The sequence below is a fragment of the Grampus griseus genome (assembly GCF_964374135.1).
Source record: "Grampus griseus genome assembly, chromosome: 8".
Classification (NCBI taxonomy): Eukaryota; Metazoa; Chordata; class Mammalia; order Artiodactyla; family Delphinidae; genus Grampus; species Grampus griseus.
Window position 1 is genome coordinate 85,796,783 of NC_139002.1, and position 22,548 is coordinate 85,819,330.

The 22,548-nt window shown below is 45.6% G+C and overlaps 1 protein-coding gene across 2 annotated transcripts in view; it reads left to right on the forward strand.

The window, feature by feature from the left end:
- KIAA1549L (KIAA1549 like) overlaps positions 1-22,548 on the forward strand; it is a gene marked incomplete at both ends in the record, with an annotated part of 278,158 nt that overhangs the window by 182,209 nt on the left and 73,401 nt on the right. For both annotated transcript variants that reach the window (XM_082660255.1, XM_082660256.1), the window contains 3 exons: positions 6,615-6,778; positions 12,747-12,937; positions 20,085-20,212. In XM_082660255.1, coding sequence (XP_082516381.1) covers positions 6,615-6,778; positions 12,747-12,937; positions 20,085-20,212 — 483 coding nt within the window. The remainder of the gene's footprint in view (positions 1-6,614; positions 6,779-12,746; positions 12,938-20,084; positions 20,213-22,548) is intronic.

Sequence of the window (22,548 nt, forward strand, 5' to 3'; positions counted from 1 at the left end):
GGAGATGCTAGCCCTCAACCTTACTTCTTTGTTTCCTTGAAATCCACCTGGCTCTCTCGGTTCCCTTCTAGAGTAACTCACAAACTGTTTCCTCTTCTCCATTTCATCATTATCTCCTCTTGGACTTTGCAGGTGCTTCCCAAATGACTCAGCCTCAGCCTCTTTGCCACTAATGTACCATCCACACTGTAATTAGAGTCATTATAATAAACACAGGTTCTGGTCTTACATCTACTCCATTTAAAAAATATTTGGTGGCTCTCTGCTGTTCATAGAATAAAATCCAATCTTCTTAAAGTGGGTCTTTGAAGCCTTTCACAACAGGTGCTCAGCAAATGTTCAGGGCCCTTGACAACCTGGTCTCCAGGCTTCTTACCCAGCCGTACGGCTATTCTTCTCTCCTTCAGACCTAATGCTTCAGCCACACGGGAGGATTCATTCTTCACATTCCCTATGCCTCTGAAGCCTTCCCTGACCCCTGAAGCATGACCCCTCCCCGAAGTTTCCCTAGTTCCAGGGGCCTCCATTGCCCTTATCACACTGGGCAAATGAGTTGTTTTCTCGCTTCTCCCTCATGAGCTCTTTAAAAGCAGGTACTACATCTCATTCCTTTTTGAATATCCAGCCCCAGCTACTGCCTGGCTCGATCCTTGTGAAGGCAAAGAACCCACTTTTGCTAAATGCCTCTGCCAGGCCCTGAGTGAGGCACGTGGTTGGAAGACACCATAGCAGAGCAGTTGAGAGCAGAGCCTTTGTAATAAGACCGAAGACAAATGAATGACCCTCTGACCTACATTTTCCTCATACGTAAAATGGTGATATCAAAAACACTGACCTGGTAGAGCTACTCGGGGGACTAAATAAGATAATTATTGCATGTAGAGGGTTTAGTACCATTTACTACATGTCTGTTAGGCTCGTAGTAAATGGTAGCCGAGTGTCTCATTTATCCATAAGGTAGAAGGACTCGAGGAGAGGCAATGAAAAGGGAAGGGAGATTTGAAGGTTAAGAGCCTGTATAATTCAGAGAATAGGGTGCTTTTAATGAAATTAGAGAGGGGGTTAGAGTGGAGAAGCACTTTTAGGAGGGAGAAGGTGATTTACTCAGTTTGGACCATGTGGAGTTTAAGTGATGCGCTATTAAGGGGTACCATGGGGATGTTGAGGGCTGAGGTTAGGAAAGTTGTTGGAAATCCAAGCCTGGATCCCAGGAGAGAGGCCTAAGTTAACACTATGGATTTTGAGAATGTTGTAGATACAGGGTAGAATTTAAATCCTGGAGAAAATTCGAGTCCTGGAGAGAGTATAGCTAGATGACAGACCCTGGGAAATGCCTCCATCCCAGGATCAGATGAGGAGGACACTAAGGCCAGTGAAGAAGAGGAGAAACAGAGAGGTTTTAAATCTCATTTTCTCCTAATAGCTTTGAAATCAGCCTGAGATGTGAATCTGAGGTCAGCACTTTGAATAGAGAGTCATGGTGTTGAACAGACACCTTGTCCCTCTGAAGGTAGGGTGTAGCGTTCTGTGTGTTCCAGTGTCTTCTAAGTCGCTAGGTCTAGGGCCGATGTGCAGTGCCCTACAGCGGAATATATGATGCCCACTCTACCCATGTCATCTCTGGGTAATGGGGCAGCAATGACTTCTATAGAAGCAACTGCATTCCCGATGGAGGTTTTCATCCACTCCCTTTGCAGGATCTGGAATGAGAGGCCCCTCAGAGAGGTTATCCAGCTGATGGAGTAGGGAAAATTCTCCCCATGCAGAAGCAGTCCAGGGCGGGAATTGGTTTACCTTACACGGCCATCAGAAATTTATCTCAAAAAAAATATCACTTAAAGAAAGCCATAGACTGACCCTTTGGTTAAGGGAACTCTCATTCATTCCTTCAACAAATATTTTTTGAGCACCTGTTATGTGTCTGGCACTGTTCTAGGCACTGGAGATACAGCCGTGAGTAAAGCAGGCAAAACCTCTGCCCTCATGGACCTTACATTCCTGAGCGGGCAGGTTAAACAGACAAAATAACTGAATAATATGTTAGATGCTAATAAGTGCCATGGAGAAAAATTAAGCACAGAAGGGGCTAGGGGATGCTGAGGAGATAATGGCTGTGATTTTAAATTGTTGGGGTGTCGAGAAGAGGATATTGAGGAAGTAACCTTTGAGTGACCACCTGAGGATACCTGGGACAAGAATCCAGGCAGAGGGGGGAGGGTTTGAGAGCCAGCGAGGAGGTCCCGATGGAGGAGAGCAGCAGCGATGAGGTCAGAGGTGCAGACTAGGGGCCACGATCGGTGGAGCCCCATGGGCTGCACCCAAGTGGGGTGAGAGCCACGGGAGTGTGTGGGCAGGGGAGGATGGGCCTGGGCTCTCACCAGCTGCTGGACCCTCCCCTGCGTCCACTCACAGCAGTCATGAACTCTGATGTTTTGACAGCCACAGAAACGAGCTGGGAGCTTCTTCGAATGGATTCCTTCTCCTTTCAACATTTGCTCCACATGAGAATAATTATTCTGAGTTTAGGTTATGTGGACCCTTTGACTTCATTCCCTCTGACAGATACTTTGTGTGTGTGTGTGTGTGTGTGTGTGTGTGTGTGCATGCACACGCACACATGCACAAACTTCCATTCATGTGTGATAACTCAGAACTGACTTAAATTGTATATTTCAGAGAAATGAATTTTTTGGTAAAAAAAAAATATCTAACCTCCCCGGGGCTCAGTTTCTTCATCTGAAAAATGGGTATGAGAATCTTGACAAAGAGGGTATCCCAATGCCTAACACACGGTAGAAGCTCAAGAATGTGTTGTCTCATTTTCCTGTCCTTCCTCTGACACTCTTGTGAGTTAAATAACCATTTGTTCCTTTTCACCTCTGTACATGACTTTGTAGTTTTAGATCATTATGCCAATGAATATACTGGGTTTGGATGACTTCAGCTGACCTAACTTTACTATCGCTTTGACTGTTCAATGAATTTATTAATGTACATAGCATGAATGTGTTCTCTCCCCATTTAAATAGAGGTGAAAGGATTTTCCACACTGCATCAAGAAGGCACACCTCCATCAAAACAATAGAGCTGAGTAAGAGCAAAACACATGTAAATATTTCATTCTTGCTAATGAAAACACTTATATACATATATAAATATATGTAGGATATCATGTTCTGATCCACTATACATTTTTCTCCATCAGGATAGAACAGCATAGCCGAAAAGAGGCATACTGATATTTTTCACAGAAGCACAGAGCTTTAAAAAATGTTAATGGCCTAAAACTCACATATAAATACTGAATTACTAAAAGCAGCAGCAATTACATGTTTAATGTCAACAGGAGCACATTATCTAATGAGCTGTTTGCAGAAGTTAATAATGTGATTAATCACTGACTGACAAAAACTGTGGAAAAGAAGTTCTTTTGTACTGATAGTACTCCCAAGGCAATTGCTGCCTGATGAGAGGTAGATCTTGGCTAATGAGGTGCCAGTTCAAGTCAGGGGCTGGTGGAAGTCAGAGAAAGATCAGCTGGCTCCTCAGGCAGGCCCTCACCATGTGGCACGTACTGGTGGGGCCTTTGTATTCCAGAGTCCAGTCCTCAGCTTTGTGGGTCTAGTAGCCCCCAGAATTAAGCAGGATCAGGAGGACCAAGTTACGCTAACCAGACTTATAAGAGATTGATATATAAACCAGATTGAAAGTATTTAGTTTAAAATATGGATTAGAACTACCAAGGAGAGGGGATTTCTTTAACTGGCTGTTACTCTATCCTTTGTGGAAATCTGTATGGGGAGCCAAATTGCAAAAGGAGTAATGGTAGTTCAGTTACACATTCATTCAACTTTTAATTGAGCACCTACTATGTGCAAGGCACTGTTCTAGGCCCTGGGGAATGCAGCAAACAAGGGACAAAAAACCTCCCTGCTCTCTTAGGGTGCACATTCTAATGGAGAGGCAGGGGGTGACAGATGGTGAGCAAATGTATATGTATCATGGCAGATGGTGATACGTACTTTAGAGCCTCACCACTCCAAGTGTGGCCTGGGGGCCTGCTGCATGGGTACCCCCGGGGAGCTTATTAGGCATGTTACCGAGTCCAAGCTTGTACTGCTCACCACACGACAGGCTGATAAATTCAGAGACGAGTTGTTGGGGCCAGGAATAGTGACTTTATTTGGAAAGCCAGTAGACTGAGAAGATGGTGGACTTGTGTCCCAAAGAACGTATTACAGGGGGACCCATCCCAACCCACAGAATCAGAATCCACATTTGAGCAAGATTCCCAGGTGATGGGCATGCACATTAAAGTTTGAGAAGCACTGATTTAGAGAAAAATTAAGTAGGAAGAGGGGGATGGAGAGTGCTAAGGGCAGGGATTGTTATTGATATTTTATAGAGAGTACAGGGAAGGCCTCACAGATATGGTAACACTTGTTCAGAGCCCTGATGGAGGGAGGGAGGGAGCCACGTGGATACGTAGGTGAAGAGCGTTCTAGGTAGTAGAAGAATAAGCTGGTGCAAAGGCCCTGAGGCAGGAGCATGTCCTGCATGTTTGAGGAACAGTAGGAGGGAGGTAGGCTGGAGCAGAGTGAGTTGAAGGAAGAGTTGTAAGGGCAGAGAAGTAACTAGATGGTTGGTCAGGCAGATCACTTAAGGTCTTATAGAAATTATAAGGACCCTGGCTCTTGCTCTTAGTGGGGTTGGAGCCTCTGGAGGGTTTGAGCAGAAGAATGTTGTGATCTGAATTTTTAAAGGATCACTCCAGCTTCTGTCTTGCAAATAGACTATAGGGAACAAGGGAGGAGCTCATTGCAGTAATTCAGGTGAGAGATGTTGGTAGCTTGGACTATAGCAATAGAAAGAAGTCATATATTTTGAAGATGGAGATGACAAGGTTTGTTGCTCAGTAGGATCTTGAGTGAGAGTAAAAGAGACAGGTCAACATTGATGGCAAAGTTATTGGTCTGAGCATCTGGAAGGAAGGAGTTGCCATTTGTTGGAGTGGAAAATATCACAAGAACAGGTTTGGTTGGGGGTGGGGGGATTGGGAGTTGGGCTCTGGATATATTAGAGACATTTCTTAAGTATCCAGCTGGAGATTTGAGTTGATGGGTGGATACAGGAATCTGGAGTTCAGAGTAGTGGTCCTGGTTAGAGAGATAAATGAGCAGCAACAGCACAGATGGTTTTTAAGCCTTGAGTCCATGAGATCATCTAGGGAGTGGGAGAGAAGAGAGCTTGTGTGGTATTAACAGTATCACCAAGCTCAAACAGCCAGCTGCAGCCATCTTGCCCACCAGATAGACCTGCCATCCGGCCAGGTTACCCATGTCTGCTGGTCGGGGTACCCTCCCCTGGCATGGATAAATCTTTGGTTCTCTTTTTCTAGATTTTCTGCAGACCCCACTCCCTTCCAATAACTCTTTATTCCTATAAACAATTATTTTGGTTACTGTTTTCTTTACTCCAGTCCTTTTGATTGGACTGAGGTGTTTCCAAAGCTTCCCCACCTGGGATCGTGGGCGGAGGACTCATTCATCTCATATCAAAGGCTTTTTCTTTTTCTCACATTTTCCTAACCCAGCTTACTGAAAAGTTGAAAGAATTGTACAGTGAACACCCATGTTGCTACCACCTCGATTCCACAATTAGCGTTTTACTCTATTTTAATAATCACATCTCTGTTCATCTATTTTTCCATTCATCTGTTAATCCATCATATTTTTTGATGTATTTCAAAGTAAGTTGCAAACATCAGTAGACTTCAACCCAAAACACTTCAGTATGCATATCATTGCCTAGAGTTCAATATTCATTTGTGATGTTTTAGATAAAATCAGCATACAGTGAAATGAACAGCTCTTAACTATACCATTTGATGTTTTGACAAGTGTATACACCTGTGTGACCCAAACCCCTATCATGATGTAGAGCATGACCACCAACCTGTGGCCCTTTGCAACTTAATTAATGCCAGCCCCACCCTCCTTGAGGCACCTACTGTTCTAATAACACATTCTTCCTACTGACAGTCACTTTCGTTACTCTGTTTCACTCTGGCTCTGAGAATAGCTGGATCGTTTTGATTAGACAAGGCATTTCCATGCCTCCCCAGGCAGCCATCGGGGGGCGGGGCAGATCCGTCCACTCAGGTATGTTTTATTCGTTGCTCACTCAGCGGGTGACTTAACTACAATATTTAGAGTCATCTCTCCGTGGCCTTTGCCGCCTGACTGCCCCTCAGATTGCTTCTCTCTCCTCTTTTGACTCACGGACATTACCAGAGGGGAAACTTGATACCAATCCATCTTCCTCTTCCTCCTCTTAATCATAGTGAAGGCTCACGTTTCTTTAGCACCTACTAGGGGCCACACCAAAGCACCACATGTACCTTGCCTCTCTGATGCCTTGCAACGTGATAGCCCCATTTTACAGATGAGGACACTGAGGCTCAGAGACTTTGAGTAGCTTGCCAAGGCAAGAGCCTTTTTGAGCCCAGACCCTCTCAACCCTCTCACGACCTGGGACTGGAGGGCATTTATCTCCTGCTTGCTTTCCCCTTCCCCGAGCTCCTTGTCATGTGCTTCCCCTACTCTTCCCTGCAGCCGTGGTGAAGAACCCGCCCAACAACCTGTGGATCATCGCCGCGGTGCTGGCGCCCATTGCCGTGGTCACGGTCATCATTATCATCATCACTGCCGTGCTCTGCCGGAAGAACAAGAACGACTTCAAGCCAGACACCATGATGAACCTGCCCCAGAGAGCAAAGGTACGAGATGGAAGCTGTGAGGAGAGGGGCAGGAGCCCTGGCCCCTTGGGGCTCCACCTGCCTTTTCTCTCATGGCTCTTGAGGTCTTTGCAAGTACCTTCAGAAGCATCCTCATGAGTCCTCATGTTGAAGGAGACCCTTTATTTACTTATTTGAATGTTTTAAAAATTGTGGTAAAATATACATAGCATAAAATTTACCATCTTAGTCACTTACAAGTGTACAGTTCAGTATTCTTTAGAATATTTGCATTCTTGTGCCACCTTTATTTTTATAATGAGGACACGATAGCTAATGCTCATCTAACGCTCACTCTTTGCCTTAAATGCTTCTCAGGGCTTTGCATATACCAGCAACCCCTAATCTTGCCAGCAACCCTTTGAGGAAGAACATTATTTTACAGATGAGGAAACAGGCACAGAAAACGAGTTGCTAGCTAGACCTGAAAGGGGCCTCAGAGGTCATCTGATCGGACACCTTCCCTTTTACAGAGAAGTGACTTCTTCACAATGGCACAGTTAGTAAGTAGCAGAACTGATAGTAGAACCAGGTCTCTTGGCTCCTAACTCAGGGCCCTTTGGGGCACATCAGACCCTCAAAATTTTCCTTCTTCCGCTGGCCGGAATGGCTGATCTTCAAAGGCTGCATGACGGGCGAGCTACAGATGCTTGGCCGGGCAGCCATCAACCCCCAGTTCAGTGGCTCCCCTGAGGGCCGGCCGGGAGCCCCGGCCACTTTCCACAGCCTCCACAGGGCCGTACCACCCATCTCCAGTGACTGGAAGGGGAATGAACTGAGGAAATTCCAAAGGCTAATTCTCCAGTCACATAGCTCCCTTCACAATAGTCCCCGAAGGGACTATAATAACCTGTAATACCCAGTGTTTAAATAATGCCTTACAATATCCTGGGCTATCCTAGGTCTGTCACCTTGTTTGCTCATCACAGTAGCCCTGTGAGGTAGGTTATAATCAGGGCAGCATTTATGATTTTCATTTTACTGCAGAGAAACCCAAAGGAAAGAGAGACTGTGGGACTTACTCCACAGCAGTGGGGGAGGTACTCAGGCCCATATCCGAGTCTTTGGGCTGTGTCTACTTTATACCCCTTCCTGAGCTCTGAGATTTGGTGGGTAGGATCCTCTTCCAGCCCTGAACATCTGAGCTTTGTCTACCTGTGCAGGAATGAAACAGCGAATGGAATTTCACATCCACTGGGATGCATGACGTAGTGATCGTCCTTGCTGGGAGTCAGGCATGTCTAGTTCTTCCTGGATGATCATACCTTGCTTCAGCAAAAGAAATCAAATGAATTTGATTGTTTGTTAAACCGAGTCACCTGTTGAGAAGCTGCGGCTTGCTGAGACACTGTCTAGTGAGGAGCCCAACCCCAAAGAATGTCGTTCCGTGTCTGTTGACATAAAGCCACCCGCTGCGCGGACGCAGCACGATGTTGGTAATTACCCAAGCAGTGAAAAATGAAACTATTCCAAGAAGGGGTATTTCATTTCCATCTTAGCTTGGTTATAATCTGAGCCTTGCAGACATAACAGTAATTACCAGAATCTAATTGCAGCTGAGTCCAGGAATGCAAAACATGCCATACTGAGGTTGTAAATGCCATCTTTGTGTGCTAGATGAAGCCAAAATTTTACTAATTTGCCGAGATGAGTTGGGCAGCACATGATTTCAGCATATCTTCTGGCTGGAAAGCTGTCTGAGGCTGGAACAGATTCACGTGTGTGGGTTTTCATAGCCCCTTTTATGTCCCTTCCCGGTGCATTGTGCTTCAACAGATACCCGGCTGCTGTGGAAAATCAAGCAAATTTATGTTCCATGAGATGATTGAGTTCACTTGTGTGGGGTGATGGCGGTTGTTTTCTCCCTCAATGAGACTGGGCTACGCACTTGATTTCCAAAGCCCTTTTATCACGGGAAACCAGCGGGGTGGAACTGCCTCTTTCTTACCGCAGTCCTGCCCGTTGCAACCCAGGGGCACTGCAGTGTTTGCAAGAGGAGAGAGCCGCCTGCGTCACTTCTCAGAACCGTTGTGTGTGAGCAGAATTCATTTAACGCCAAGGGACCAGGCGGGATGAAAAAGTTAGCTTTCGCCACCAATCCAGAGACCGGGAGGGTGGTCTCCTAGTCTCCAGGGACACCACTGTGCCTGTAAAGATGCGGGCTGCAGTGCCAGAGGACATGGCTGGGGATCCTTGCTGAGCCCCACTAATAGACTTAACATCCTAAGAGGAGGTGAGTGTGGCTGTCCCGGGAGCCAAGACCCAGCCGTGCACGCCCACACCCTTCTGCAGAGACAAGGTACCACAGATGTAACCCTATTACCATTGCTGTCATCCGGGCTTCGGCAGGTAGAAGATTGAGAAAATGATCAGCGCAGGAGGAGGGCCAGGCGTCATGCCTTTATCGCCTCCTTTCTTCCTAGTTCACTTTTCCCTCCTCTTTGTCATTGGATTCATAGCCTTTCCCCAGGTTTTCCCTTCAACTGAAGAGAACATGATCCCCTGGAACAGGCCACCTTAAGAGAAAGTTGTTAGGGCTATATCCAGGTGCAGAGTGAGCTTGGAGGGCCTGCACTGGTTGGCATGACCTTCTGCTTGGGATGGGTCTGCTTTAGTCACCCCCTAAAGATGCCCAGCTGTCTCCTGTTTCTCACATATTATCTATATGACCATACTTAACCTCTTTGTGCCTCAATTTTCCCATCTGTGAAATGGGGGTGATAACAGTATTCACTTACAGGTTGTTGTGAGGATTGAGTTATGTGCATTACTTTGAGTGTACCTGGTACAGAATAAATATTATATATAAGTTGATGTTTATTATTATACATGCTTTCTTCTTAAAAGATCGGGGTAACATGTTTACCTTTGAAATTGTTGGAGATTATTTTGATTTGATAATTTTACAAAACTCATTAAAGCAACTGTAAATGTTTCATGATGTTGTATTAACGGTGTTAGGGGTCACTATTGTGTGTCCCGTGGGCAGTTAGTTAATCTCAGGTGATTTTCAAGTTGGAGGTTGAAAGACCACTATCCTGTCAGTCAGAAGAGTAAGGTACTAGTCTTGAGTCTTTCACCACTTAACTGTGTGATCTTGGCCAAGTCACCGAACCTCTCTGAGCTTTTGTTTTCTTACCTGTAAAGTGAAGACTGTGCTGTTTGCCCTGCTTTCCCCATGTGGTTGTTGTGAGAATGAAATGAGGTGTCAGTGTTTTGCAGGCTGTAAGTACTGAACATGCACAGGGATTGTTATTATTAACCTAATAACAAGGGCCGCCTTTTAAGCTTGTTATTCCTTAATGTCTCCCTGCTCACCCACCGTCAACCCAGTCTCCTGAAGTATCTAGCGGGTAACTTCAGCCCAGTGTGAAGGGTGAGAGGCCAAGTTCAGAGAGAGTGAGGATGAGAGGGGCAAGCCAGAGCTAGCTCGTCTTCCTCACTAGGTTCTCAGGTCATCTTAGCCGCCAGTGCAGACTCCAAGTACCTCACACACAGGCCAGGAGGCTCAACACAGGAGCCAGGCCAAGTGTGGTAGAAGATGCCCAACCAAGATGGCAGGCTGCAGAAGGAGAGGAGAGGCCGTGGGAAGAACCATCAAGCAGTGGTTGGGTGTTCTGGCTCTGGGCCATATAGTACTGGGTTCAAATCCCGGCTCTACCATAGACCAGCTGTGTGAGCCTGGGGAAGTTGCCGAACCTTTCAACCTCAGTTTCTTCATCTTTAAAATGGGGAACCATAACAATCCCTACCTCCTTGAACTACAGTGAGGATGAAATGACATAATTTATGCAACGTATTCGATACTGTACCAGTAATATCAAGTGAAGCTGAAACTGTGAGCTCCTTGAGGGTAGGGGGCCAGTTATTATTCACCTTTATGTTTCCAGCATCAAGTGCAGTCCCTGACACAAGCCAGTGCTCAATAACTAGAGTTGGAGCAAAACTGAATAGGATAATGGGAGGATGGGGGTATGGCATAAAAGGGACCAACAGGAGATGAGGCTGGGCACATGGGTTCAGACAGAATGTGAAGGGTCTTGGGTGCCTTGCCAAAGGGTTTGGGTGCCATGGAGCGTTTTTCATGAGGTAGTGATGATGACCTGACGTGGTTCTAAGGGAGGTAACTTTGGAGGCTTGTCAAGGGTGGGCCTGGAAAGGAGCAGAATGGAGGGAACAAGACCAGGGCAGGGTCCGTACAACAGTGGACCTGGAGAGAAAAGGTCAGCTTCCAGAAACATTTCAGTTGAATTCAATTGGTGATCAATTGTTTGTAGGAGAAGCAGGTGAGTCAGTATTCTGGGAACATCAGCACATCCTCTGAAGGCTCCTTTGTATTTCATGTACCACCAAGGGAGGGGAGGGAAATGAACAAACACTATTTCAGAAGCACATTCCCAGATCTTAGCATAGAATTTTAGTGGTTACCACGTGGGTCAGAGTGTGAGTGTCTCAGAGAAGAGAGACCAGTGACCACACCTCCCAGAGTGATTTATCCAGGGAACTGTCCATGGCTATACTACAGACAGCTTGAAATAAGGAAGCTTTGCTGGATTTAGCAAGAAAACGCCATCCTATTCTGAGACACGATTTGATGGGTTGGGTCAGGGTCTTAGACCATTAAATCTGGCTGGAGCCTTCCTGTTACAATTCTTAGCTAAGTAACCTGCGGAAAGAGGAACTTCTGATCATATCAAGTGCTGATAGAACCCAAACAATAGAGGTTAAGTTTCATCCCAAATTTTCTTAAGGAGAATCCACTGATGTCCATTTCACCTGGCCTATGATTTAGTAGGCAGGAAAGCAGTATTAGCTAATATTGATTGAGCATTTGCTGTGTGTCAGGTACTTAGCTAAATGCTGGACTTGAATTTACTTATGTAATCTACACAGCCTCCCTTTAAGGGTAGTTAAATATCACGCTCACAGACATACACATTTGATCCTGCTTACACTGTTATTCTCTCCATTTTACAGGTGAGGAAACATGTGCAGAGAATTTCAGTAACTTGCCCAAGGTCACCCAGCTAATACATGTCAGAGCCAGGATTTGAATCCAGGCTGTCTGCTTTTGGAGCTGCTGACCTTAACCTCCCCATCGTCCTGCCTCAGATCTGTGTTGTGCTGTTTTGGGGTGTCAAGCAGAATAGAGACACTCGCAGGAATTGTTTAAATATGCTTCTTGGTTTTTTCATTACCCCACTAATAAATGTCTGTTGGGTTTTGCTCACAGCTGCCCTATCCACTTGGGATTTCAGACGTTGTACAACAAAAGCCTTGCTAATTTTTCAGTAATGAATTATAGGAGAGCCAGCCTGCTTAAGGGAGAGGTCTGGATTAAAGAGTGATTCCATAGATTCCATTTTATTATTAATAATTGTGCTGCCTCGCCTGTGGTAGCACATTTCCTCCCTCTGTTTTCAGAGCTGTGATCCCCTTTCATACTTAAGGGTGGTGGAGGTAAAGCAGATAGGATTATCCTCATTTCTCAGATGAGACAGCTGAGGTTCAGAGTCCAAGTGACTTGGCAAGGCTGCACACCTGCTATTAAACAGGCTTTAAGGGATGACAAAATATTCCTAGGTAGGAGAAGATGCGGGACCTGTTTAATGTAGCAATTAAGAGCTTCTAATTAGCAGTATCCTGTGACTTAAAATAAGTGGTCTAAAATCCTTGAAAGTATTTGTTCTCACACACGTATTTGCATCTTGTTTATACTAGTCATTCTTCTGAGTCTTAGCTATAGCGATTCTGGAGCTATAGGTGGAATTAACGCGGATTTTGATTTTGCAGAGACAGAAATTATGATGGAGATTCATGTTAACTCTTGTTCCTCAGAAAGCTAAGTATGGTCCCAGCACATGCACTTTCCCACCTGTCTTCTCTTAAAGCTGCTGTGAGCGTCTTGCTTTGCCAGAAACGTGACTGCAAATCTGTTTCCTCTTTGCAGCCTGTGCAGGGCTTTGATTATGCCAAGCAGCACCTGGGCCAGCAAGGGGTGGACGAAGAGGTCATCCCCGTGACTCAGGAAACGGTGGTCCTCCCACTGCCCGTTAGAGATGTTCCTGCCTCTCAGGAAAGGGATGCCCCTCAGGATGGAAGTACTATCAAGACGGCCAAATCCATCGAAACCAGAAAGAGGTAGGCACGGGGCCAGCTTCTGCCTCTCTGTGTCAGCAAGAGAAATCATGGCTGGGGAGAACAGCTGAAGCTCTCAAGTTAATTCCTCTGTTCTCTTTAAAAATTCCCCTTCGTGCTTGTTTTGAATATTTGAGAAGGAGACTAAGGGAGACGATAAGAATCACAATACCTGCTTCTCATGAGCCACTCGTAAGGTTTTAGATGCCTGATCAACCCCAACGGAAGAGGTTTAGCTCTTAGATTTATTATAACAACTTTGGCACTGATGTCACACTTATATTTTTAATTTATCTCAAGAGCAGTGCCTTTGGTTCAGGATAGTTGTATTTTATCTGGCAATTTCTCTATAGAGCTTATGATTTTAGTTCAAAAACCATTTATTGAGTTTTTACTATGAACAGAGCACTTTGACAGGCATTGGGAGGACTACAAAAAGGTTTAAGATTGATTCCTGACCCCGAGCATCTCCTGATGGAAAGACAGAAATTGCTGAAATACCAAACGTGATGGGCGGGTGCCCACAGTGGAGTCTGAACCAAGTCCTGGGGAAAAGAGAGGAGGAAGAATTTAATTCTGATGAGGGAAAACGTCGTGGAGGAGGTTATGTTGTAGCCAAGCCTTGAAGGGCAAGTGGGATGCCCATAGGTGGGAAGAGATAAAGGGATCCAGGCTGGCAGAGCCAGGAGAGATACGGACATCCATGCTCACTTAATAATGAGTGTCGCTGGGGCTTAGAGCTCACAGTGCTTGGGTTATAGTGAAAGATGAAACCAGAAGATAGATGAAAACTGTGGAGGGTCTTAACTGCCAGCCTAAGGAGTTTGACCTTTATTCTCTAGGCATTGGTAAGGCACTGAAAGTTCTTCAGGGAGACAGTGATGTCCAGCCTGTATCTTAGAAAGACTACTCCAGCGGCAATGTGGATGATAGATGGGAGAGGTTAGGCTGGAGGGCAGGAGCCTGTTAGGACTTTGCAATAGGCTCACAAAGAGGTAATGAACTCTCTGGCCAGCCCTGTTGTCTGGCTGAACCAGCTCCCATTGCCAACCTTACCTGGGACCACAGTGGCGGCTGGAAAAGCTACATCCTCTCCCCCTCCTTCCCTCCCTTCACCTAACATATTTATCGACTGCTTGCTGTCTACTAGGCACTAGGGATACTGCAGCAAACAAGATAAAGTTCCTACTCCCGTGGTGCTTACAGTTTGGTAGGGAGAGATAGACAATAAACAAATAGAGAAATAGAAATATAGTAGGTTGGGCAGTGATGAGTACAAAGAAAACCAAAGCATGGTAAGGGAATGCAGAGTTGGAGAGGGGAACATGAGGCTATTTTAGCAGGAAGTTGGGGAAGGCCTCTCTGATAAAGTGACATTTGAGGAAGACCTGATTGAAATGATGTGTGAGCCTTGAGGTTATCTTGCAGAAAAACTTTCCAAGCAGATGGAACAGTGTGTACAAAGCCCAGGGGAGGGAACTTCTTGACTTGCTTAAGGAAGAGCACGAAGGCCAAAGAGGCTGATGTGAACGAGGGGGGAAGTGGTAGCAGGTGGGCCAGAGGAGCTGCCTGAGGTTGAGCATGGCAGGCTTTATAGACCAAAGTCAGGACTTGAGATTTTGTTGTGAATAAAGATCAGAAGTCATTGGAAGGTTTTGAGAGGAACAGTGATGGGATGTGACTTGCAATTTTAAAGGTTCACTATGGCTGCCGTGTGGAAGTAGACTGTAGAGAAGCAGAATAGAAGCAGAGAGACCCATTAGGAAGCTATTGCAAGAGTGGAAGAAGTGATTGGGTTCTCGAGATGTTTAGAAGGAAGGGCTGACAGGATTTGCTGATAGATTGTTGTGGGGTATGGAAATAGGGATGAATTTGCCATTTATTGTGCTGGGGAAGACTGGAGGAGAAGTTCGTAGGGGACCATCAAGAGTATGGATGTGGGTATGTTAAGTTTGAGATGCTCACGAGACATGCAAGTGGAGATGTTGAGAGCTCCGTTAACCATATGAGTCTGGAGTTCAGAGGAGAGGTCCAGAGTAGAAATATAAATGTAGGAGCTGTCAGCGTTTGGTTATAAAAAGCTCTGAGACTAGATGGGGACCTAGGAGAGTGTAGCTAGAGAAGAAATCAAAGAACTGACCCCTGGGACATTGCAACGATTAGAGGTCCAGATAATGAAGACGGATCAGCAAAAGAGTCTGAAAAGCATCAGTAAGAAAGGCACAAGGAGAGCGAAGCAAGAGTGGAATCTGAGAAGCCAAGAGAGGGGAGTCTTTGCAGGAGGAAGGAAGGATTGTTTGTATCAAATATATAAATTTTGCATTGGAGTCAAGCAGCAAGGCTCTGTGCTTTTCTCTAGGAGATCTTGGTACTTAAGAAAGAGGTACAGAGAAACAGGGATGGATTTCAGCTTGTGTGGGAAAGAATGTTGAGGGCATGTGGATTAATTATCTGTTGCCCTCTAACAAACCACTCTAAAGCTTATCAACTTAAAACAACAACCATTTCTTTAGCTCATGATTTTTGGTGGGTCCGCAGTTGAGGCTGAGCTCAGCTGGGTGGTTCTTCTAGTCTGAGCTAGGCTTGGCTGATCTCAGCTGGGCTCACTCATGCATCTTTAGTCAGGTGGAAGGCCTGCTGGGCTGGCTTGTTGATGACAGCCTTGCCTGGGGTGGCCAGGTAACTGGGACCTCTTGACATGTGGTCTTGAACCCTCCAGCAGGCTAGCACTGACTTTCTCACAAGGTGGTTACAGGGTTCCAAGAGCAGTAAGAAAAGAAGCCCCAAACAGGCTTCAAGTCTCTGCTCTTATCATGTTTGCTACTGTCCTGTTGGCCAAAGCAAAACACATAGTCAAGTCCAGAGTCAGTGTGGGAGGGGACTACCCTAAGCTTGGTTACTGGGAGGTGTGAACAAATTGGGACCTTAACTGCAACAGTCCACCCCAGCATGAAGTTGAAACATACAGAGAAGCAATGGATGATTTAGCTGAGTTGACTGGCAAGTAGTATTATCTATAGTAATTATTCTCATTATGATCTTTGCCAAGTACTACCATAAAGGCATGCTAAGTTTATCACCTATTTAGAGGACACTGAAAAAAAATCAATAGAATTACTAAAATTAGAATATTAACATAGCACTGCACTGCCAGGAAGAATAGAAACTTTTCCACCCATTCTAGTTGAGTGGTTTAAATTGTGCAAAGATTTCTTTTAAAAAAATTGTTTTAGGGGGCTTCCCTGGTGGCTCAGTGGTTGAGAGTCCGCCTGCCACTGCAGGGGACATGGGTTCGTGCCCCGGTCTGGGAAGATCCCACATGCTGCGGAGCGGCTGGGCCGGTGAGCCATGGCTGCTGAGCCTGCGCGTCCGGAGCCTGTGCTCCGCAACGGGAGAGGCCACAACAGGTGAGAGGCCTGCAGACCGCAAAAAAAAAAAAAAAAAATTGTTATTTTGTTTCTTGAATTTGCAAGGAGTCTATTCTTGCTAATCAAATTTAAATACTTAACCTCAGATTTTTATTAAGAAATATTAGCTTATGAAACAAATACAAATAAAGAAAACAATGCCTACCCTATTGAATGATTTCTCCATTTGCTTCATAATTTTACCATAACAATATACTTTTATTAAAGACTGGCTATATCATTGCCATAGCTGTGGGAGAAACATCACCTCTGTTCAAGTTCAGTTGATCACAGGAATCTCTGATCATTTGGGAAGATTTTAGGATGCCACATCCAAGAGCAAGCCCATCACGCATCTATGTTTCTAGCTTCCCCAACTTGCCACTTCAGTTTCCTCGTTCCCGCTAGAGCAGGACCCTTCAGAATGGGGCCGTTAGATGGTCCAAAAAGTTTTGCAGGTGAAAAATAGGGGAAGCCAGTGATCTGGTGGTCATTAAGATATCTTTAAAAAATTTGTTTTAAAACTGAAGGAAAAATGAAGATTCAGCCATTGCAGACAACCAGATGATGTTTTAGGTCCTTTTCCTTATGTAGGCTTTTGGCGATGGCTATTTTGTTGTTCCATGACTGGGATTAATGAGCAAGGATAGAGAAGCACCAGCCATTCGCAATGGGTACTTCAGTGCAGGGATTGGTCATGATTGTTCAGCAGTTGATTAATCCCCACCCCCAAGATTGTTCTTCCAGGATCCATGTACACCCATACTCAGAACGGGGACTACTGAGTTCAATAGACTTAAACTGCAACCTCTCAGGTGACACTTGCTTTCAAAGACATTTTTGTTACTGTCGTGAGTGGACACACACACACACGCACATACGTAGATCTCATTCTCTGTTTTTGACCAGAAATTCTGAGTTGACAGGTCCATGTAAACATAAATCTATAAGCTGATGCAAAGAATAAAGCCAAGCTGGGTTTTTTTTTTTCCCTCCAGAAATGTGTTCATTCAAACCTTTCCTCGGAGCCAGAGTAATAGCCAGCGAATCGTTTCAGGATCAAATGAGGGAAAGGGTACGCAAACGCTACAAAAACCATTAAGTATTTTGTGCATGTGAAGTAGGTTGCAAGGAGCCTTTCCTTCGGGACCTCAGTGAAAGCCTCGTTGTGCCAAGGAAGCCGGTTGGAAGAGTAGGGATCATTAACTGTGAGGTTCTGAAAACGATCCAAAGGTGTGTGTGTGTCTGCACACCCAGCACTCAGTGGTCAACTAGTTAATGCCTCATTCATATTTTCCTGAACTACGTTCTTTGTATTGCTTTTATGGTGAAAGAGATTGTGGCCAAACAAACGGGGAAGTGCTGAATTAAACACAACAAGATGAGTCTCTTTCTGACAGGACTGATGAGAGCCTTTGATATGCTGATGTGCTGTAGGAATATCCAAAGAGGGAGTATAGTGATTGACATCTCCCAGACTCATGCTTGTCTGTGCATCCTTGGCGGGGAGCATCTCCCGTGGCCCCAGCGGTGCTCTGTGGAACGCTCGTGGCTGACTCTGCCTTATCCCACGGTTGTGAGCGGGCACTTTCATTGTGCGTGGTTTTTAGGGTGCTAAAGTGCACAAAAGTGTACAGGACTGAGGATCCCAAATTCCCAGAGGATGAGAGGGGGATGGGAGGAGGAGGTAGAGGAGCATCCACCAGGATACGTGGCTTCCACTTAAGAAGCTGCTTATTTATGGGTCAAGGGCTGCATTTTTTTTTTGAATTTTATTTTATCTCTTTATACAGCAGGTCCTTATTAGTTGTCTATTTTATACATATTAGTGTATATATGTCAATCCCAATCTCCCAATTCATCCCATCACCCCCACCCCCCGCTTTCCCCCCTTGGTGTCCATACATTTGTTCTCTACATCTGTGTCTCTATTTCTGCCCTGCAAACCAGTTCATCTGTATCATTTTTCTAGATTCCACATATATGCATTAATATACGATATTTGTTTTTCTCTTTCTGACTTAGTTCACTCTGTATGACAGTCTCCATCCACATCTCTACAAATGACCCAATTTCGTTCCTTTTTATGACTGAGTAATATTCCATTGTATATATGTGCCACATCTTCTTTATCCATTCGTCTGTCGATGGGCATTTAAGTTGTTTCCATGTCCTGGCTATTGTAAATAGTGCTGCAATGAACACTGGGGTGCATGTGTCTTTTTGAATTATGATTTTCTCTAGATATATGCCCAGTAGTGGGATTGCTGGGTCACCTGGTAATTCTATGTTTAGTTTTTTAAGGAACCTCCATACTGTTCTCCATAGTGGCTCTATCAATTTACATTCCCACCAACAGTGCAAGAGGGTTCCCTTTTCTCCACATCCTCTCCAGCATTTATTGTTTGTAGATTTTTTGATGATGTCCATTCTAACTGGTGTCAGGTGATACCTCATTGTAGTTCTGATTTGCATTTCTCTAATAGTTAGTGATGTTGAGCAGCTTTTCATGTGCCTCTTGGCCATCTGTGTGTCTTCTCTGGAGAAATGTCTATGTAGGTCTTCTGAAGGGCTGCATTTTATTCCAGTCAGTTTTCCATTGTAGGGGCCAGATGCCAGTAGGTGCTGAATTTGGACAATTGACATCAGAACAACAAGGGATTTGGTGAACCTCTGCATAGCTGCTTCCTGATTGTCTCCCACAGAGGAGAAGGCAGTGGGTCTCTAGCTCAGCCCACCCACAGGCTGATGTGATCCAAGGAGCATGAGCCTTAGCAGGGGTTCCCAAGAGCCCATGTTCCCACAGGTTCCAGAACACCAGTGAGTGGCCCCAGTGGAAGGCGAGAAGGCCCCGTGGCTTGCCCTGTGTAAGGCCTGCCTCATCTGGGACATTGTAGGAGACAGAAAGGGAAGGGGCGCTGGCCTGTGGCAAAAGCTCCTACCCGCAGGGGGAGTCCTGGCTTCCAGGGCTGATCCGCCACTCCCAACTCTGTCCTGGACAAAACACCTCGCCTCCTGAAATTCCTCACTTGCTAACAGAGGTGACAGTCACCACGTCAGTGAGTTGTCATAAGGATGCATTAACAGTTTGGAAGCATTCAGCACAGTCCTTGGCACATGGTAGGTGCTCGTGGTGGGGAGCTTTTGGAGAACCTGGGTGGTGTCTTCATATCGCTATATACCTGTATACCTGACACAGATCCACAGAGGAGGTGCACATAAAGTCTTTCCTGAATGAATGAATAGCTCGAATTGGTAGATTCAAATGTAAGTGGTTGCCAGTTAGCTTGAGTGACTTAATCTTTAGGAGTCAAGCTATATTCTGTAAAGAGACCAGCCAAAGAGAACCATGTTTTATGCATGTCCCTCAAGATGCCATGTGAATCAGACACTCTGCAACACTATCCAAAGTGCCGCGTTTTAAAAAGAGGGCACGCTTCCAAACGCCAGCACTGTCTTGTCCCTGGTCACTGGGGGTTCACGAAAAAGAGATGGGAATGGAGCGCTGCGCTCACTGAACTTCTCTGAGGAGCCCAGCACCGGGAAACACACTTCACAACAGCCAGGTCCTTAGCCCATGCTGTGTGTTGGGTGTGTTTTTTTCCTTTTCCTGTATCGTGTCTTCTTTGTGGGTAAAACCAGAATGAAAGGCTGCAGACACAAACTGTGCGAATAAAATAACCTTGAGAGGAGGCTGCTCTAGTTGAAACTTACCGTCTCCCTGTTGCTATGGTTACCTCCAGCAGGTCGCCCAGTGAGAATGGCTCTGTCATCAGCAACGAATCAGGGAAGCCCAGCTCGGGGAGGCGCTCACCCCAGAATGTAATGGCACAGCAGAAAGTGACAAAGGAGGAGGCATGGAAGAGAAATGGTGAGAAGCCTTCCCTGCCAAGCAGCACCCCCAAGCCCAGCGCACACGTGCGCGCACACACGTGCACAGGCTCGCACACCAGTGTGCTTCAGACCACCGCCCACTCTTCTCTCTACTCTGTCCCGGAAAGGTCCTACCTACCTCTTGAGGTAGTGCCTTACGCCCTTGCCTGAATTACTGTGTTTCACTTCGTCTGCCCTCTGTGCTTATGGAATTGTGCAGGGCCTGAGAAAAACCCTATACAGATTGAGCTGATGTTTGCTTAGAGATTCTTCTCATTTGGGGGTGAATTGCCTTGATTTGTAGCACCAGGTCCACGAGGGTGGCAGGTTTCTGAAACGCTGCCTGTCTTGGAGAGTCCCCTCATTTTCTTGCCCTGACTCGCTTGATAAGTTTCAGGGCTTCAGTCTGTGCCAGTGAGTCCAGATATTACACATCCATCTCTCCCAGGAAAATCAAGACAGTAATAAATCTCTCATCATAAAAATCAGCCTGAGGTTGTCTTTATGCTCCAGGGAAACTTAACCGTTTAGTTTCTCCCTCGTGCAGATCTTTTCAGCACCTTTAAAGGGTTGGTGTTGGGGGTTATTTCCAAGCCGTCAGCGCTGCCTTAGTGTGCTGTGACGCCACCTGGAGATCTCACCTCTTAGACATCAATGTGCAGCCTCCTTCCTCCTCATCCCACTTTTGTTCTGAGCCTCGTCTCCACTCGGTCCTTCTGTGTGTGATGCTGGCTTCCTAAAGTGCTGCCACTCAGATCAGGGAAGATTCCTTTTGGATATCAAAGGGCTGTAGGTGGAGTCCTACAGAAATGCTGGGCGAAAAGGCAAACCATCTGGCGCTCTGGTTAGCTGTGCTTCCCTTGTACAGGGATCTGATGAAGTGTGGTTCAGGACTCTCCCTTGAAACTAGTGCCAGGATATTCTTTTGTTTTCGAACGTCACTTACTTCTTTCTTTTTTCTGACCAAAAAAGAAAGAATGGCACAATGCATTTGTCTTCTGCATGGAAAATGTGGTCCCTGTTCCCATTTCCAACCATTATATAAAGCATTTCTTTAAACTGTCAAACTGATTTGATTCTTACATTTTTTCTTTTCCTGATCCCCCCCCATGCCACACAGAGATTGTGCTTTCCACACCGGAATCAGGGTGTGACCTGTGGGGTTTTCCTGGAATATCACCCTACCCGGGACCACCAGAAATTCTGCCTGTCGGCAGTCTGCCAAGACAGCTCACAGCGGGCCACAGGAGCTGTGGCTGATAAAGGGAGATGTGAACTTAGCCACTTTCTCCTCTTTCCTCCCAGAGTGAGATGCTAAGGAAGGTGGTCAGAGGGAGTGAGGCAACCCAGAGGCAATGCAGTGAAGCCACAGGGGAAGGTTGTTTTAACCAACTGCGGTGACTGCCATTGCCTTTAACCGAGATGCCCCCCTACTCCCATCACACCCCTCCTTCCCTCCTTCCTTTATATTCTTCCCGGAAATGTATAAAGTTGAGTCAAAGTCCATCCTCCCCCAGATACCCCATCACCCACCCCAGTCCTCAAATGGCCTTGAATAACTCGGTGTGTGTCTCTCTCAGACTTTTTTACTATGCATATGACAACACACATGAATCTTCACGTGTATCAACACATGTTTTTTGTTGTATTGCCTTATTTTATTTTGTGCAATGGGATCAATGTACACACTGTTCTGTGCCCTTTTTCTTGCTTAAAAATATGCAATATACAGACTCCTCTGTCGGTAAATACCCACTGACAAGATGATGCCTTTCCCCGTGCCCTGCATTTAATCTGTAGAAGAGGAGCGGGCGGGGTCAGTTTCAGACCCCATCACTCCCCACCCAGCTGGTGAGGCATTGACTTCCCTAAATGTTCCCACTGACCTTCCTGTTCTTGTTTTCCCACCCTCTCTACCTGCCTTCTCATTCTGTTTAGGTCACTTTGATTATTTAAATATCAGGTTCAGAAGTAACAACAGCCAGGTGCATGAATAAAATGCAATTACTGTACCAGGCTGAGGTTTTAACGTGTTTGTTTTATTAGAAAGCCGTCCTTTCTCCAAGTTTACAGTGCTTCATTGCATTTTATTTTTGCCAGAGGTAAACCCAGTGAATTTTCAGACTTGGTCACTTCTCTTTGACCACACGTTCTCGTTCAATGAAGTTTCACTTTCAACATTTCAAATAGAAATAAGAGGACCAACTCATTTAATGTAAAATTCAACAGATGCTAAAGCACATCAGAATTCTAGACTGGACCTTCAGCGGAACCTACACTTGTCCTTTTTTTTAATCACAGGGCCCCACTTTATCACAATACGAGGTTAGAGTT